The sequence below is a fragment of the Anomaloglossus baeobatrachus genome, chromosome 3 (assembly GCF_048569485.1).
Source record: "Anomaloglossus baeobatrachus isolate aAnoBae1 chromosome 3, aAnoBae1.hap1, whole genome shotgun sequence".
Taxonomy (NCBI): domain Eukaryota; kingdom Metazoa; phylum Chordata; class Amphibia; order Anura; family Aromobatidae; genus Anomaloglossus; species Anomaloglossus baeobatrachus.
In genome coordinates, this window is record NC_134355.1 from 48,122,276 (window position 1) to 48,140,340 (window position 18,065).

Here is an 18,065-nt window from a genome sequence, read left to right on the forward strand (position 1 = left end):
CATTCCACTCCGACCAATATTACTCTTTGGGGCAGCTCCCGTGAGCGATTATTTTCTCAGCCCTAATCGGACTGAGAAAACAGTTGCAGCATGCTAAGGGTGGAATGCGATCCTGTTCCATTCGCACCCATGCAAGTCTATGGGGCGAGAGTAACATCGCACTGCACTTGCGTTACACCATGTAATGTGAGTACAGTGCGATTCTCGCATCAGCCGGCAACGGAAGAGACAGGGAGATAAATCCCTCCCTCTCCTCCGCAGCACCGGTCCTCCCCTCCGCAGCGCCGGCCCTCCCCTTTACAGCGCCGGCCCTCCCCTCCGCAACTATGGTCTGATCACACGATCGGATCACAGTCACATGACACTCGGCTCCCGCTGTGCTGCCAGCGTGAGCCGAGCGTCATGCGAGCTCTCGCACAAATCCCCATATGGCCTCGGCCTTATAATATAAATGACTCAGTAACAACTAAATGGATTTTCTTGAAATCTGTATTGGAAAAGACCAGTCGCTGATATCCATTTTTTTAGGGGCACATATTTTTATATGAGAAGAGGAGGCAACTGGTTACAATAATAACTTCTAACCATGAGCCACAGATGAAAAAAATGACGTGACCATGTGTTTATTGTAGCTGCCTGCTCAGGATCTCGGTGCAATCTGTCCTTATATTATGTTATTGGTTGTTATTATTCAGTCTTTGCTCTGTATTTTTATGTTTCTGGTTAGTGTTTTATAGACAGCCGCTGTGATGATAAGTGGAGCTGATATATGTTCTTACACAATAGATTTCCTGTCTTGGGAATATCTAAAAGTACGTTGAACTTTCATATCTTTTTCCGGGTTGTTTTTTTACATTCCCACTAGGTTCATGGCATACTATATAAAAACCGTCTTAAAGTGCACCTGTCACCTATGTATCTTGGATGCAGCCATCTTATTTGTTGAGTAAATATGAATTTAATGGACCAATAGGCCATCAAAATAATGAAAAGTACCCCAAAGTAATTCTAAGAGAGTAATGGAAAAATGTCTAACAATGTGCATACGTACTAAAACACCTTTGTCCCATATGGGTAGTCATTTGCTTAATAAAACAGTGCTTAATGGAGTAGTTTACTAGCCACTAAGTGCTTTTTATTTACTTCTGAGAACGTGTTAAAGGCAAACACAGTGCAAGGAAATCTCTGTCAACCTAGAGTACCATTCACATAAAAATTAATTTGGCTTTGTGTATGGCTGAGCCAATAAAATTTAGTGGCAATTCATTTTTCGTCACTTGTTCGTTTTGAATTAAAATCAAGTGATGCTTTTCCAAAATATTTTAACAGCCTAGTAATGGTACGTCTTAAATCATGAAGGGGTGATCACCGTCAGCTGCTACGGTGAGCCATCGGTAATCCCATACGCATGTCTGTTGATTTGAACAGGAAACATGTGTGCCACGCAGGCGCAGGTGGATCCACAATCCACTTGCGCCTGTTAACTACTTAAATCGTGCTGTCAAAATGTGACAGCACGATTTAAAGCGCCACAGCTGGGAACGTGCTTTTCCACGACACCATCGGAGGCTCCGTGACGTCATCACAGGGAGTTGATGGTTGTCATGGTAACACAGGGTTATGTGATGACTCCTGTCGCTACCATGACGTAGTTCCTGTTATGGCCTGCTGTAACAAGAACGCAGTATTTCTCCTGATCAGAGCGATTCTGCTCTGATCAGGAGAAATGAATGACCAATCAGACTGCTAATCCTTATAGTCTCCCGACCCCCCCCCACCCCACCTACTGTCTCCTCCCCCAAATCCTTTAGTATGTAAGCCTGCAAGGGTAGGGGCCTCTTCCCTCTGTACTAGTCTGTCTATTGTAACTTGTATATGTGTTCTGTATGTAACCCCCTTCTCATGTACAGCACCATGGAATCAATGGTGCTCTATTAATAAATAATAATAATAATAAGAATAATAATAATAGTCTCCTAAGGGGACTAGTAAAATAAAAAATAAAAAAAAGGTTTTTTTAAAAAAATAAAAAATCTAGAAGTTCAAATCACCCCCATTCGCCCCATTGAAAATTAAAGAGTTAAAAAAATAAAAACTATACACACATTTGGTATCGCTGCATTCAGAAACACTCGATCTATCAAAATATATAATCAGTTAATCTGATCGGTTAACGGCGTAGTGGCAAAAATATTTGAAACGACAAAATTACGTTTTTTTGGTCGTTGCAAATTTTGCGAAAAAATGCAATAACAGGCGATCAAATTGTAGCATCTGCACAAAAATAGTACAATTGAAAATGTCAGCTCAAGATGCAAAAAATAAGCCATAAGTGAGCCCCATATTATGAAAAATAAGAACGCTATGGGTTGAAAAAAAGGCGCAAAAAGTACATCATTTTTTAAAAAAAACAAACTTCTGAATTTTTTTAAACCTTTTAGATAAAAGTAAACCTATACATGTTTGGTGTCTGCAAACTTGTACTGACCTGAGGGATCACACTGATGCATCAGTTTTACCATACAGTGAACATGGTAAATAATATACTCCCAAAACAATCGTGTAATTACATTTTTTTTTGCTATTTTTCCTGTACTTGGAATTTTTTTGCCGCTTTCAAGTACACTATACGGTAAAACTTATAGTTTCATTTAAAAGTACAACTCGTTCTGCAAAAACAAGCCCTCATATGGCAAGATTGACAGAAAAATAAAAAAGTTATGGCTCTTGGAAGAAGAGGAGCAAAAAAGCCCAAAAAACGAAAAATGGAAAATCGCCCTCGAGTGAAGTAGTTGCAGAGGTTGTCTCAAAAAGAGAATCCCCACTCACATGTTCCTTTGGGCGTATATGGAAATACGTGGTGGGATTCAGCTTCTACCTAGCGGCTTGTCCGGGATCATGGTGGAGGAAGGTGCCGGCTTTGAGCCGCAGGGGCGCTGTACTCCTTCACCAAGGAGACTCTGTGTGCGGATGTGGATTCTTCTTTGACTCCTTTGTATTTTTATTCAAGCTAACCAATCCTTCTTTTCTCCATCATTTGTCATGGGAGAATCTAGAGACCTGTATACAAATTATAAATTCGGCTGCTTTTGCTGAAATCAGCAAATATATTCTTGTGTACATAGGGGTCTCTACTGCTGTTGTCATCTGGGGCAGGAAACACTGACCTGTAATCAAAGAAACATTTTGAAGTCAATATAAGGGTTTCTAAGGGGTATCATTTCCCATAATGGAAAGTGACATGTCTAACATACCTGTGTGAGGAGGCTTATGAGCCATGCAATGCTTCTTTGGGAAATTAAATACTCTCCATACAGTCAAATCAGATCTCATACTTTGCACTGATGATGACCAATACCCCAAAACATCATGTCTTCTGTCTAGCCCTTAGATCCCAGTCAGAAGCCTCTCATACAGTCAAATCAAATCTCATACTTTTCACTGATGATGGCCAATGCCCCAAAACATCATGTCTTCTGTCTACCCCTTAGATCCCAGTCCGAAGCCTCTCATACAGTCAAATCAAATTTCATACTTTTCACTGATGATGGCCAATGCCCCAAAACATCATGTCTTCTGTCTACCCCTTAGATCCCAGTCTGAAGCCTCTCATACAGTCAAATCAAATTTCATACTTTTCACTGATGATGACCAATGCCCCAAAACATCATGTCTTCTGTCTACCCCTTAGATTTCAGTCAGAAGCCTCTCATACAGTCAAATCAAATCTCATACTTTTCACTGATGATGGCCAATGCCCCAAAACATCATGTCTTCTGTCTACCCCTTAGATTTCAGTCAGAAGCCTCTCATACAGTCAAATCAAATCTCATACTTTTCACTGATAATGGCCAATGCCCCAAAACATCATGTCTTCTGTCTACCCCTTAGATCCCAGTCCGAAGCCTCTCATACAGTCAAATCAAATTTCATACTTTTCACTGATGATGGCCAATGCCCCAAAACATCATGTCTTCTGTCTATTCCTTAGATTCCAGTCAGAAGCCTCTCATACAGTCAAATCAAATCTCATACTTTTCAGTGATGATGGCCAATGCCCCAAAACATCATGTCTTCTGTCTACCCCTTAGATCCCAGTCAGAAGCCTCTCATACAGTCAAATCAAATTTCATACTTTTCACTGATGATTGGCAATGCCCCAAAACATCATGTCTTCTGTCTACCCCGTAGATCCCAGTCAGAAGCCTCTCATACAGTCAAATCAAATCTCATACTTTTCACTGATTATGGCCAATGCCCCAAAACATCATGTCTTCTGTCTACCCCTTAGATCCCAGTCAGAAGCCTCTCATACAGTCAAATCAAACCTCATAATTTTCACTGATGATTGCCAATACCCCAAAACATCATGTCTTCTGTCTACCCCTTAGATCCCAGTCGGAAGCCTCTCAAACATTTCACTGATGAAGGGCAATACCCTAAAATATCGTGGGATTCTGGTTTGGATTCATAGTTATATGGAAAGGCTTGTTCAAGGGTCAATATTGATTGTTAGGCTTGCTACTTCCAATGGGTGGCAATAAAGATAAAGACCTATTCCCCTCCGAAAGGGCCATTTGCCTATTTCATTTCCTAGAGGAGCATTGCTTGGCTCATAAGCCTCCTCATAAAGGCATGCTAGATATGTCACTCTTCACAAGGAGAAATGCTACCCCTTAGATCCCAGTCAGAAGCCAACCAAACCAGAAATAGTTTACACTGATAGGGGGGGCAATACCCCTAAATAGCGTATTTGCACATTGAGATCCTGGTTTGGCTTTTATCCTAAGTCTTATTTCAAGTCTTGTGAAAGGGTTGATATTCAATGACTTTTATAATTTGTACTTCCAATAAGTAGTAATTGAGGCTTATGAGACATGCAATGCTCCTCTCTGATAAAGCCAATATATCACATTTTTGGTCTAGATTTTCTAATAGAAAAATAAGTTAACTTTTATATCTTTAGCTAAGAATTCAATCCAGGCTAAAATGTTCCATTTAGTTCATCTAAATCCTTCCTCATACTGGATAAAAATTGCTTGTAGAGTGTATAATAATGAAATCGGACATTAAATGACTTTTTGGTCATTATGCTACAACTTGACAGACTAGCAAAACCATTTCTGGCTATGTATCAGTGACAGCCAAGGTGATTGACTACGAATGTGTTTGTCATTGAAAAATGACCATGATGGGAATTACTGGGCCAGCTTCTGTCTTGTTCGGTATAACCGCGACACGGTGATTACTGCTTCATCTCAAAATACATCTAAAACAATTATTCTGCAGGTATTAGCCAAAGAAAAGAGCGCACACCCGCTGTTCATCTGCTCCGCGAACATTTCCCAGTACTTAAAACAGATGTAGAAGAGAAACAAAAATATAGGCTCCTAGAAATCCCAGCCGCCGATCACTGGGGCAATTAAATTCATATTACCAAACTGAAGGGAATGTTTCTGTACTGTCACATTTAATACAAAATATTTAAACTATTTTTTTTTTTATGAGCTTCCTTAATAATTTTTGGTGCCATAAATGCCAAAGGTGGTTATAGATTTAAAATACAAAATGCAGCAAAGCAGAAGCATTCTGATTTGTAAAGATATTTCCCATAAGGAATATTAAAGAAGATGTTTAGTCAAAATTTATATTTTGTAATCCCTCCTGATGTAATGGTGAGTTAGTGCATTACCAATCGCTGTCTTTAACAGTTTCGAGCGACACTCCGGTTCTCTTCTGGCCCATGTGACCTGAAAACAGATTAAAGGGCCAATGGGGTTTTAGTGTGAACTAAACCTTCACAGGCTTACACTGATGGTAGTTGCACCACCCCATACAATGGTCCTTGTGTGAGCCAGGAGAGTTGAAGAGCAGTCATGAGTAGAGATGAGCAAACCTTTGTAGGCTCGGTTCACAGGCAGTGAACAAAATCGAACCTCTACGTTTCTGAACCTTGCACGAGGAGGATGTATGATTCTCGTCCCACAAATAGCCAGCCATAAGCAGATCACTTCCGGGGAAGGGTAGAAGGGCATTTTAAAAATTTTTGGAGGGGTTGCACACTACATGTAAACACGCTGTTGTTACCCCCAGTGCGAGCCGTTCAAACACTTCAAATGACTCGCACATGGCTGAGCACCTAAGTATACCTGAGCACAGCGTTGCACTCACGAGTTAAGTTCATACAGAAAGCATCTGAACTGCGAACCTGAACTCTGTGTTTTGAAATTGGTATTTGGTTCGAAAACCGAACCTCAGGTTTGCTCATCTCTAGTAGAGATGAGCCACCACCCTAGTGTTCGAGTTCGGTTCCCGATACACATCTTGTACCGGTGAACTGCAAGTCCCAGGAGGCCGGCGATGGAACGGAAGGTAAGGTGAGCATAATATGTGTGTGTGCGTGTATGTTTGTGTATGTTTGTGTGTGTTTGTGTGTATTTGTGCGTGTGTGTAATGGCACAATAGGGGACCAGGATGGGACATTTAACAAGTTGTGGAAGGAATTGACTGCATTGCAATGATTTCCTATGGGAAATCTTGCTTTGCTAGAAGAGTAACTTGGTTAACAAGCACACTCCCAGAACGGATTGTTCTCGTTAACCAAGGTTCCACTGTATTAACATTGAATGACAGTATTACTGTGAAAAGCCAGTTATGCTTTTGATGATCGAACAGTTATCAAACATAACCTAGAACTGTCGAACTTGAAGCTAATTGTTCGCGTTCGTCGAACGATTCGAACATCACCTAAAACAGGTCGAATTTGAGATTGGCGAACAGTTTGATTCAAACACCACTCATCTCTAATCTCTAGTCCTGAGTAGAGATGAGCAAACCTTTGGAGGTTCGGTCCACAGGGCACATTTCAACCTTAGATAAGATTCGGTTTTTGACACTGACTTGATCCAAACCTCAATGGAAGTCAGTAATTGGGCAGTTCATGTCTCTGCCCACATGCAGACAGCCATTGGCAGAACACTTCCAGAGGCGGGTGGGCAGAGTTTCCCCCCCCAATTTTTTTTTGGTGTGTGTGTGCACACTATGTCTGATTACACTGATTTTATCCCCAGTGTCAGCCATTCAAACAGTGCACGTGGCTTGCACAGGGCTGAGCATCAATCATACCCAAGCACAGCGCTGCTCACTTGAATGGCTTGCACTCGTAATTCACTCGAACTTCGAACTCGAACTTTGATTTTGTTTTTGGGAAGTCAGTTTCCGAACTCGAACCTCGAACCTCAGGTTTGCTCATCTCTAGTCATGAGATACCAGAATTTCGGTAAAACATTGGTAAAACATGAAACCCTGATTATCGTAAAATTGTTTAACTTACTCTGTCTTTAGATTCCCATGCACATTAAATTAAAGTTGGCTGAACCTGGCAATTTCAATAGGATGACTCAACTATTTAAGGTATATGGGAGCCTCCTTACTGTCCTCTAACAATTTACGTTGGAGGACTGTCACATAAGGATCGCATGATTGGATTTCAGTCACTTGATATTTTTGTAAAAGATGATGATTCTAGCAGAAACTCTTTCATAATAAACACAGGGAACTTTAGCAGAGCCAAGCATTTTTTGTGTATATCAGATTTAAGAGAGATAACTGTCTGCCGAATAATAGTTCGATCAAGAGCTAATGGCTAAAGGTGGTGTCACACATAGCAACGATGACAACGACGTCGCTGCTAAGTCACCATTTTCTGTGACGTAGCAGCGACGTCCCGTCGCTGTCGCAGTGTGTGACATCCAGCAACGACCTGGCCCCTGCTGTGAGGTCGCCGGTCGTTGCTGAATGTCCTGCTTTCATTTTTTTCTCGTCGCTCTCCCGCTGTGAAGCACACATCGCTGTGTGTGACAGCGAGAGAGCAACGAACTGAAGTGAGCAGGGAGCCATGTCTGGCAGCCTGCGGTAAGCTGTAACCATGGTAAACATCAGGTAACCAAGAAGCCCTTTCCTTGGTTACCCGATATTTACGTTAGTTACTAGCGTCCCGCTCTCACGCTGCCAGTGCCGGCTCCCTGCTCCCTGCATACGTAGCTGGAGTACACTCTGGCTAGGAGTGCAAGGAACAGGAAGCCGGCACTGGCAGCGTGAGAGCGGTGGACGCTAGTAACTAAGGTAAATATCGGGTAACCAAGAGAAGTGCTTTCCTTGGTTACCCGATATTTACCTTAGTTACGCTTCCACGCGTCACTGCTGGCTGGGGTGCTGGTCACTGGTCACTGGTGAGATCTGCCTGTTTGACAGCTCACCAGCGACCATGTAACGACGCAGAAGCGATCCTGATAAGGTCAGATCGCTTGTCGTGATCACTGCTGCGTCGCTATGTGTGACATCACCTTAAGGCAAGCTTTGTGTACAAAAGTTGGCCATACATAATAATATTGACTGATTCTGCTGATGTCGATAGGATTGGTTGACCATCTAAAGTCCACAGAGGTCTCCCCACTTTCCACCGATAGCAGATATTGAGGGTTGAAAACAAAATGGATAGTAGGTTTTTATCATGGTTGACCCTCTTCTTCTCAAGGTAAATAAGCCACCCCCAGAGATGTTTAACTGCGGATTACTCCCCTGTTCTTATTCATATAACACATACACATTCGGCAGAAATTACTATCACATGCACCCTATTGGTTTATTGGATTGGTTGAAAGGCCTTAGAAGAGCTCAATTGCCTACTCACAGATACGTGAATGACAAGGATGGATTACATTCACCCATTGGCTTGGAAGTGGCAAATTCAGCAGAAACTCCTTTGATAGGGGCTTAAACAAGAGGTTTAATATTTTACATAAGAGTATGTAAACTGAACTGGTGTACAAGTTGTTACTTCTGTATACAGTATAATTGACTTTTGCACTGTTTTGGTATTGTGAACCTGTAATACAGATTGATCTCATCTACCTGTATTGCCATTTTTCAGCTTTATGGATATTGTTATCAAGACAGCAATGACATCTCTGACACCCTGACAACCATCATTGAACTGGGTTCCCCTCTTGAGATGATTCAGCTTCTACAGTCCTCTTGGGAGGACAGATTTCGAGTAAGTAAACAGTTTGATTTGATTCGGAAAATGATTCCCTGATCTTTTATTGTAAGACAATTGTAAAGGTACTGTCACACATAACGAGATCGCTAGTGAGATCGCAGATGAGTCACTGTTTGGTGACGCAGTAGCGATCCCGTTAGCGATCTCGTTATGTGTGACATCTACCAGCGATCAGGCCCCTGCTGTGAGATCGCTAATCGTTGCAGAATGGTCCAGGCCATTTTCTTCAAAGGTGATGTCCTGCTGTGCAGGACACATCGCTGTGTTTGACACTGTGTGACAGGGTCACAGTGACTGCTGAGATCGTTATACAAATCGCTACTGCGACCTGTATTGTTCCTGCATCGCTGGTAAGATCTGACTGTGTGACATCTCACCTGCGACCTCCCAGCGACTTACCTGCGATCCCTATCAGGTCGCATCGTTTTCGGGATCGCTGGTAAGTCGTTGTGTGTGACTGGGCCTTAAGATTTAAAGGGGTCGTCCACTACTTTTACATTGATGGCCTATCCTTAGGATAGGTCATCAATGTCTGTTCGACCAGGTCTGACCCTCTCCAGCGGGAGGGATCAGCTGTTCCCGCTCCTAGCGGGAGCAGACAGCCGGAAATGCTCAGTTCTGGTGCTGCTCCATCTTCTATAGCAGTCAAGGCCATGTACTACATATCCGCCTCCTCTTGATTAGAATGGGATGTGCAGTCCGGGCTGTGGCCACTATCAGAAGACGGAGCAGCGCCAGTGTCGCGGGCGGAGGAGGGGATGCCGCGCTCTCCCACTGCTCGGGTCCGGCTGCCGCGGCTGCTGCGGCCTGCTGCTGCTCGGTGGCTCGAGCGATGGGCCGGATCCTGGGAACTCGAGCGGCGCTCCTTGCCCGTGAGTGAAAGGGGATTGGGTTTTGGGATAGTTTATTGTCCGTGACGCCACCCACGGCTGTGGTGATTGAGTGGACACCACCGCTGCTCTGTTTGGGGAGCCCGGGAGTGATGGTACGGAGCAGCCAGTTGTTGATTTGCCCCTCCGTGGGTAGGGGTCTTAGTGCTCCCGGGGCCCAGTGATGGGGTTGGTATGGTGGACAGGCGGGTATGGGGCCTGTGGAGGTGCAGGGGCGCAGGGGCAGCACTGTGCCGCAAGGCACGGAGGTACTCACTCAGCCATTAAACACGACACAGTTCTCGGTAAACAAACGGCTGGTTGGACGGGTCCCTCGGACGGTTCACGGTGCTGATGTTCCCTGCAGTTAGTGGTGACGGTCTCTTCCCTGCACCTATGTAAAGTCTCTTGGTAGCGATGGGTCCCCACCGGTTACCCACTCCTCGGCTTCAATCTGGGCCGAAGGAGCCCTACTTTTCCCGCAGGCGCTGGCCCTAGGAAACTGGTGCCCTGGCGGTGGCGGTGTCTCCCCTTCACGGTCGGGCTGTTGCCTTCAATCGGGACTTGGTTGTTAGGAGACAGAGGTCCCCTTCACTGACGGATATAGCAAATTATGGCGACTCCTAGCCTTGCCGGGATCCGAAAGGCCCCTGCCCTGGTGCTGACTGTTCTTCGTATACTGCTCCAGTACCGCCGGGTCACCACCCATCCGCGGTCCTTCCAGCAACCTCCAAACAGTCCCCCAGCAGACTATCACCGCCGTCTGCTGACCTTGCTGTCACAGTCCGGGGCACACACCCGGACCAGATTCAGGCTTTACTACTGTTCCTTTTCACTTCTTTACTCCTCTTACAAGCTCCTCTCCTTTCCTCCACTACCACTTCACTTCCTTCTACTTTCACTTCCTTTTCTTAACTGTTCCTCACTCAAGCTCTGCCTGAGCTCAACTGCCTGGTTCTCCCGCCTCCAGGGCTGTGAACTCCTCGGTGGGCGGAGCCAACCGCCTGGCCCACCCCCTGGTGTGGACATCAGCCTCTGGAGGAAGGCAACAAGGATTTTGGGTTAGCTTGGTGTACCTGCAGGGAATGTGGGGTGCGTGTGGTGTTGTGACCTGTGACCCCTGGCTTGCCCAGGGCGTCACACCGGAACTAAGTATTTTTGGCTGCTTGCTGCCACTGCTGCGACCGAGAACAGGTGATTAGCGAGGGGTGTGGGGTTTCAGACCCTGGCCAATCAGACATTGATGACCTATCCAAAGGATAGGCCATCAATGTAAAAGTAGTGGACAACCTCTTTAACAAAAAAGTATACACTGAATGTGCTTTGTGAACAATAATGCCATTGTGAGGATAATACTATAATCTGATACAATTCCATAATGTTGTATATTGCAGATTTGCCTCAGCCTAGTACGACTGTTGCATTACTTGGCCCATTCTCCACTTGGCTCCATAACACTGCTGGATTTCCGCCCCCGTCAGTTTGTGATCGTTGATGGTGAACTGAAAGTGACCGACTTAGATGATGCGAGCATGGAGGACACGCCGTGTACAGGCAATGAGGACTGCTTTATGGAATTCCCTGCCAGGAACTTTACACTTCAATGTTCTGTTGACGGCAAATGTCAAAACATGAACGAGAAGCGGAACCTCTACAATGCCTACAGGTATGACACAAGTATGGCCACCGCTAGGTGATTTCACCAGAGGATTGGCAGGGAATCTTGTCAGGAAACCTCCTGTATATCATCATTCATGTGTCTATGTGAACAATATTTCATATAGCAATCAACAATTTAATAGAAAGTACAAATGAAGTACACGTGTAAATGTATCGTACAATGAACTAGATTTGCTCTACATAAAGAGCGTAGATCACTGTGGCACAATGCTCAAAAAAAGAAGTGTGCCATCGGAAAGGCAACCCTTGCTACAGCTACATTGCATTTTTAAGGTTTATGCAACATAGATAGATAGATTAAAAAAATGATAAATAAGATAAATAGGCAGATACTGTAAATAGGGAGAAAAATATGAGGAAAATAGAAAGATCAATATTACAATATTAAACAGATGGGTAATAAGAGTTGATAGATGCGAGTCAGATAAATAGGTTTTAATTATTATTCATTTTACTCCTATTATGAAAGTAAATTGCGACTTTTTTTATAAAGCATTTTATAACATGCGCCAATTTTTGTAAACACTTGTGACTACAAATGAGTGGATCTGACAAAATGTTAATTTACCAAATTGTGTGGATTTTCCTTGGAAATACAATTACCAATAAAGTAATTTTCCATAAATTAAATGTTCGCTATTATAATAAGAGTAAAATATAAGAAAAAACCTCATACTCATTTCACCGCTCACCAGCTTTTTGCCTGCTCTTCAGTTGTCCAGGCACTTTGCTGCTTTCTGCCTGCTCTTCAGTTTTCCAGGCCCTCCTTTGCTTTCTGCCTGCTCTTCAGTTGTCCAGGTCCTCCACTGATTTCTGCCTTCTCTTCAGTTGTCCAGGCCCTCTGCGGCTTTCTGCCTGCTCTTCAGTTGCCCAGGCCCTTCGCTGCTTTCTGCCTGCTCTTCAGTTGTCCAGGCCCTTCGCTGCTTTCTGCCTGCTCTTCATTTGTCCAGGCTCTCCGCTGCTTTCTGCCTGCTCTTCAGTTCTCCATGAATCTGTGGCCTGATGTTCACTCTAGCCTGAGACATGCAGCTGTAAGCATGCCCCGAGCATGTGTAGTGACCTCATTTTATCTGTATGTGGATGGAAGTATTGGCCTAGACGGAACTCCAAGCCAATTTTCCAGCTACAGGCCCTGCATGTTAATGTACATTTGCAGTGTTCCCCAGAGCCTGCTCACAGCTGGAAGTCTTGAGCCAGAGTGAACACCGCAGACAGGGAGCAGTGGGGGCAACCAAAGACGAAGTGGAGAGCCATGTTTTTTTTCTTTTAACTTAAACACCCCCATTCTCACTGTTACCATCTCTGGGCCCACCACTGCTCCCATTTGTTGTGGCACCACATCTGTGATCTGGTGTTAACTTGAGGCCAAAACGTCTAGCTGTGAACAGCCCTGATTTCATTGAGCATGCAAAGTGACTTTACGAGGCCTGCTCATTGTCAGAAGTCCCGGCCTAGAGTAAACACAATGCTAGGACCTCTGGCTGCAGGCCTTCCAGGTCACTACACAACCAGCCTCCATTTTGTAAAGTACAAAAAAATCTATTTTCTCCACAATGCCGTTTTTTGTAAAATAAAGTAGAATTAAATTCCGGTCAAATATTATTACTATTATTATTATTTTATTTTATTATTACGCCATTTTTTCCATGGCGCTGTACATGTGAAAAAAGGGTACATATAATAGGGACAAGTACAATAATCATAAACAATACAAGGCACAGACAGGTACAAGAGGATATCCCTGCCCGCGAGGGCTCACAGTCTACAAGCGATGGATGAGGATACAGTAGGTGAGGGTAGAGATGGTCGTGTGGCGCTATACCGGACTGAGGGTTACTGCATAAATTCACTTATCTTTGCTGGAGACTAATTTCTATTTTCCAACTCATCCATCAATTTCTTTATTTGTTGGTCAATAATGCAGGCCCAGTGAAGTGTTCCAAGTATTTTTTGTAAAGATGATTTTACAACATTGCAAAACTAAGTTTGAAATCATTATAGTGGGGGGTGTAAAGGCAAGAATAATTTAAACATAAGGCAAAATGTAACAAAATGTTTGCAACGTTTTGTGAATTTGGTACAAAATCTGATGAATGAAAGCTTTGATAATATTGAACATGATCAATAGTGTTGAGCGAGTATGCTTGTCACTACTCGGTACTCGCACGAGTATCACTGTACTCGGGCTACTCGACGGGGACCGAGTAATTTCGCGATACTCGTGCTGTACTCGTGGTCTTCATCCCTGCATGTTGGCGCTCTTTTTACAGCCATCCCTTATGCAGGGATTGGCTGGCAGACCACTGCAATGCCACAGCCCTGTTACTTGTGGAATTGCAGTGATTGGCCGGCCCTCACAGCATGACCGTGCCTTTAGCCCGACACTTCCCCGCTCGGCTACGGCCCCTCCCGCACTCCACTCCGCGTGTATATATATATGCACGCTTACACACACACGCACGTTTTTTTTTTTAATTTACAGTTTTATGGTTTCTACATGCTGCCGGGGGTCATTTCAGAATAATACTCGGGTCTCCCATAGGATAACATTGAGCTCGGTGCTCGGGCCGAGTACACGAGTATTTTGAGATGCTCGGCCCGAGCCTCGAGCTCCCGAGCATTTTAGTACTCGCTCATCACTAATAATCAACATTACATAAATAGATAATAAGAAGCGATATAGATAGATCAATGGATAGCTATATAGAAAGATGTAGATAGCTAGATAGATATATAGATAGATAGATAGATAGATAGATAGATAGAGGGATAGATAGAGGGATAGAGGGATAGATAGAGAGATAGATAGATAGATAGATAGATAGATAAATATGGATATAGATAGATAAATCGATAATTGGATAGAAGGATAGATAAAAGATGGATGTATGGATAGATATTGATTGATAGATAGATAGATATTGATTGATAGATAGATAGATAATAGATGGATGGATGGATAGAAGGATCGATAGATAGATAGATAGATAGATGATCTGGTAGATGAATGGATAGATAGATAGATATGGATATAGATAGATAAATGGATAAATGGATAGAAGGATCAATAGATAGAAGGATAGATATTAGAAGGATGTATGGATAGATATTGATAGATAGATAGATAGAGATAGATGAATGGATGGATAGAAGGCTCAATAGATAGATAGATAGATAATAGATGGATGGATAGATAGATATTGATAGATGGATAGAGATAGATAGATAATAGATGGATAGATAGATAGAAGGATCAATGGATAGGTAGATAGCTAGCTAGCTATATAGATAATAGATGGATGGAAAGATAGATACATATAGCTATATGGATAGAGATAGATGGATGGATGGATTGATAGAAGGATCAATAGATAGATGGATAGAAAATGGAAAGATAGATGTATGGATGAATGAATAGATAGATGGATGGATGGATAGATAAATAGATAGCTAGATGCATGGATGGATAGATTTTTACATTTTAGCGGTTAATGTGTGAACATGAAATACATTTTTGTAATGCAGTTTAGATTTTTCTTTCCTTCTTTGAATTGTAGATTTAGAGGACATTTCCAATCCGCTGTTGACCTTACATATTTTACTTCATGATTAGCACACGACCCGGTGAACTTTCCTTTTCTTGTCCTTTTAATCTTCTGTGTTTTCCCAATCCCCTTTGAACTTACAGAAGCCGTCCTTGTTGCGACTAAATCAGTGTTCCTATGACAGAGGATTGCGGCCAGAATCTCTGTCTTCCTTTCAGCAGACAGCGAGCGTGTGATGATTTATGACACTCTGCATTAGGACAAGGTTGATGATTTCAACAAACTAAAAGGCCTTGATGAAAATGAACTGCAGTAAATGGACTTCTTGTTGGAAACTCTTTATTCATCGCAACCCAACCGCTAGTAAACAGATTATAGGGGTACTTGGCAAGTCATGGCATATCAAAACTCTGGCCCAACTCATAAACTGCCTTTCAAAAGGACACAGGGCTGGAGGCAAGAATAGGCTGAGGCTTTCATTTAAAAGCACTGGGAGACCTTTTAGAAAAGATTTTGGAACTCAAAGAAATAAATGATATTCCTTTTGTAAACACTCCTAAAAATACTGACAAAGTGACCTGTGATGGGCAAAATAACTTTATAACCTTTGTATAGTATTTACCAAAGTATACAAAATATTCCACCGTCTGCCCCTGCCCGTAGTTAAAGTGACTACAAAAGTGACTTGAGGGGACCTGACATATCTGTGCATTAAACAGACAGCGCATTAACGTCAACAGATGCAGTGTAATACTTGATTTGCCCTGTGGTGGTGCTATAGAGGAATTAACCCCTTCACCAACCAATGATTTTCCATTTTTCGGTTTCAGTTTTTCCTCCCCATTTTCCAAGAGCCATAACTTTTTTATTTTTTCACCTCCATAGCCATATGAGAGCTTGTTTTTTCCAGGATGAGTTGTACTTTTGAATGACACTGTTCATTCTGCCCCATATTGTACTGGAAAACAGGAAAAAAAAATTCCAAGTGCAATGAAATTGCAAAAAAAAGTGCAATTCCACAAAATGTTTTTTTTGTGTTTTCTTGTTTTCTATTTACCATGTTCATTGTATGATAAAACTCCCCTGGTAAAATGATTCCCAGGTCAGTACGACTTCATAGATACCGAACGTATAATTTTATTTTTAAGTGGTGAAAAAAATCAGAAATTTATATAAAAAAATAACAATTGCACTTTTGTCTTCATTGTCCGAGACCCGTAGCGTGTCTTGTATGCCTGATGTTATAATGTGAAATGCCGCTTTTTTAAAGAATCAGTAAATACATTTTTTTCCATTTTTATACATAATTGTTGGTGCTGGATCCATTTTCCTCTTTCCTCCTGCTCAAGCTTCATATTTAAGCACCAAAGGAGCCACTGATGGGAAGGTAAAACCCAACCTTAGGTTAAAACAACTCAAAACCAAAACTATTCCCAAAATACAGAACACACAAAAAAACAAAAAACAAAACAGAAGAAGCCAACTAATGTTACCTTAAAAAAATAAGGATAAGGCACAAATAAAAAAAGAACAATAAACTATTAGCGCCATTTCTAGACTAGAAAAAAGGAGTAATGCGGGCTTTACATGAGACAATAGATTGTGCGATATGTCGTCGGGGTCACGGTTTTCGTGACGCACATCCGGCATAGCGCACGACGTCTTCTCGTGTGACACCTCTAAGCGACGCAGTATCGCTCACAAATCGTGAGTCGTGTACTCGTCGTTAACTTTCATAATCTCGTTTATTTTCATGGGTGCAGGTTGTTCATCGTTTCCGTGGCATCACACGTTGCTCCGTGTGACACCACAGGAACGATGAACACAGCGTACCTGCGTCCCACGGCACCTGCCTGCTTAATGGAAGGAAGGAGGTGGGCGGGTTGTTTACATCCCGCTCATCTCCGCCCCTCCGCTTCTATTGGCTGGCTGCCGTGTGACGTCGCTGTGACGCCGAACGTCCCTCCCACTTCAGGAAGTGGACGTTCGTCGCCCACAGCGAGGTCATCCGGAAGGTAAGTATGTGTGACGGGAGTTAAACGAGTTTGTGCGCCACGGGCAGCGATTTGCCCGTGATGCAAAAACGACGGGGGCGGGTACGATCGATTGTGAAATCGCACAATCGGTCGTCCCGTGTAAAGCAGGCTTAAGAGTACGTGCCAAGAATGAGTTTTACTTTTCTTATTTATTGTGTATTTTTGCTGGGTCAAAAAAGCAGCGTTTTACAATACAAGCTAAGGCTGGTTTCACACTACATCTTTTTAACATCCGCTGAAAACGTTTTTTTAGCGGATGTACGGATCCTGCTTTTACAGCAAATAACGTATGCAAACGCATATGTTATTTTGCAGGATCCTGCACTGGATGTTTAGGGGCGGGCATTGGAGTCATGTGATCGGGAGTGAGGGGAACTAGACTGGGAGGAGGCTTCTGACAGCTGCAGACGCTGGTAACCAAGGTAAACATCGGCCTTGGATACCCGATATTTATCTTGGTTACGAGTGTCTGCAGCTGCTAGGAGCCGGGCTGCCTGCACACGTTACCAACGTAAATATCGGGTAACTAAGAGAAGTGGTTACGCGATATTTACTTTGGGAGAGAGGGAGAGAGAGGGAGAGAGAGGGAGAGAGGGGGAGAGAGAGGGAGAGAGAGGGAGAGAGGGGGAGAGAGGGGGAGAGAGGGGGAGAGAGGGGGAGAGAGGGGGAGAGAGAGAGAGAGACACTCTGAGACTGAGACTGAGACTGAGACTGAGACTGAGACTGAGACTCTGGTTCCGGCCATGCAAAGTACTGTCTGGGCATGCTCAGTCCAAATGCAGGATCCTGTCTATCAGCATGCAACGTTCACCTACGTTTGCGTGCGTTATAGTCAGGATCCAGCAATTTGCAGTATTTGGACGGAGCTCAAAAA

General features: G+C 43.3%; 1 protein-coding gene across 1 annotated transcript in view; it reads left to right on the forward strand.

Moving 5' to 3' along the window:
* The window catches only part of PKDCC (protein kinase domain containing, cytoplasmic), a 96,503-nt gene that overhangs the window by 47,043 nt on the left and 31,395 nt on the right, over positions 1-18,065 (forward strand). Inside the window, exons 2-3 of the mRNA XM_075339184.1 lie at positions 8,933-9,055; positions 11,325-11,596. Coding sequence (XP_075195299.1) covers positions 8,933-9,055; positions 11,325-11,596 — 395 coding nt within the window. The remainder of the gene's footprint in view (positions 1-8,932; positions 9,056-11,324; positions 11,597-18,065) is intronic.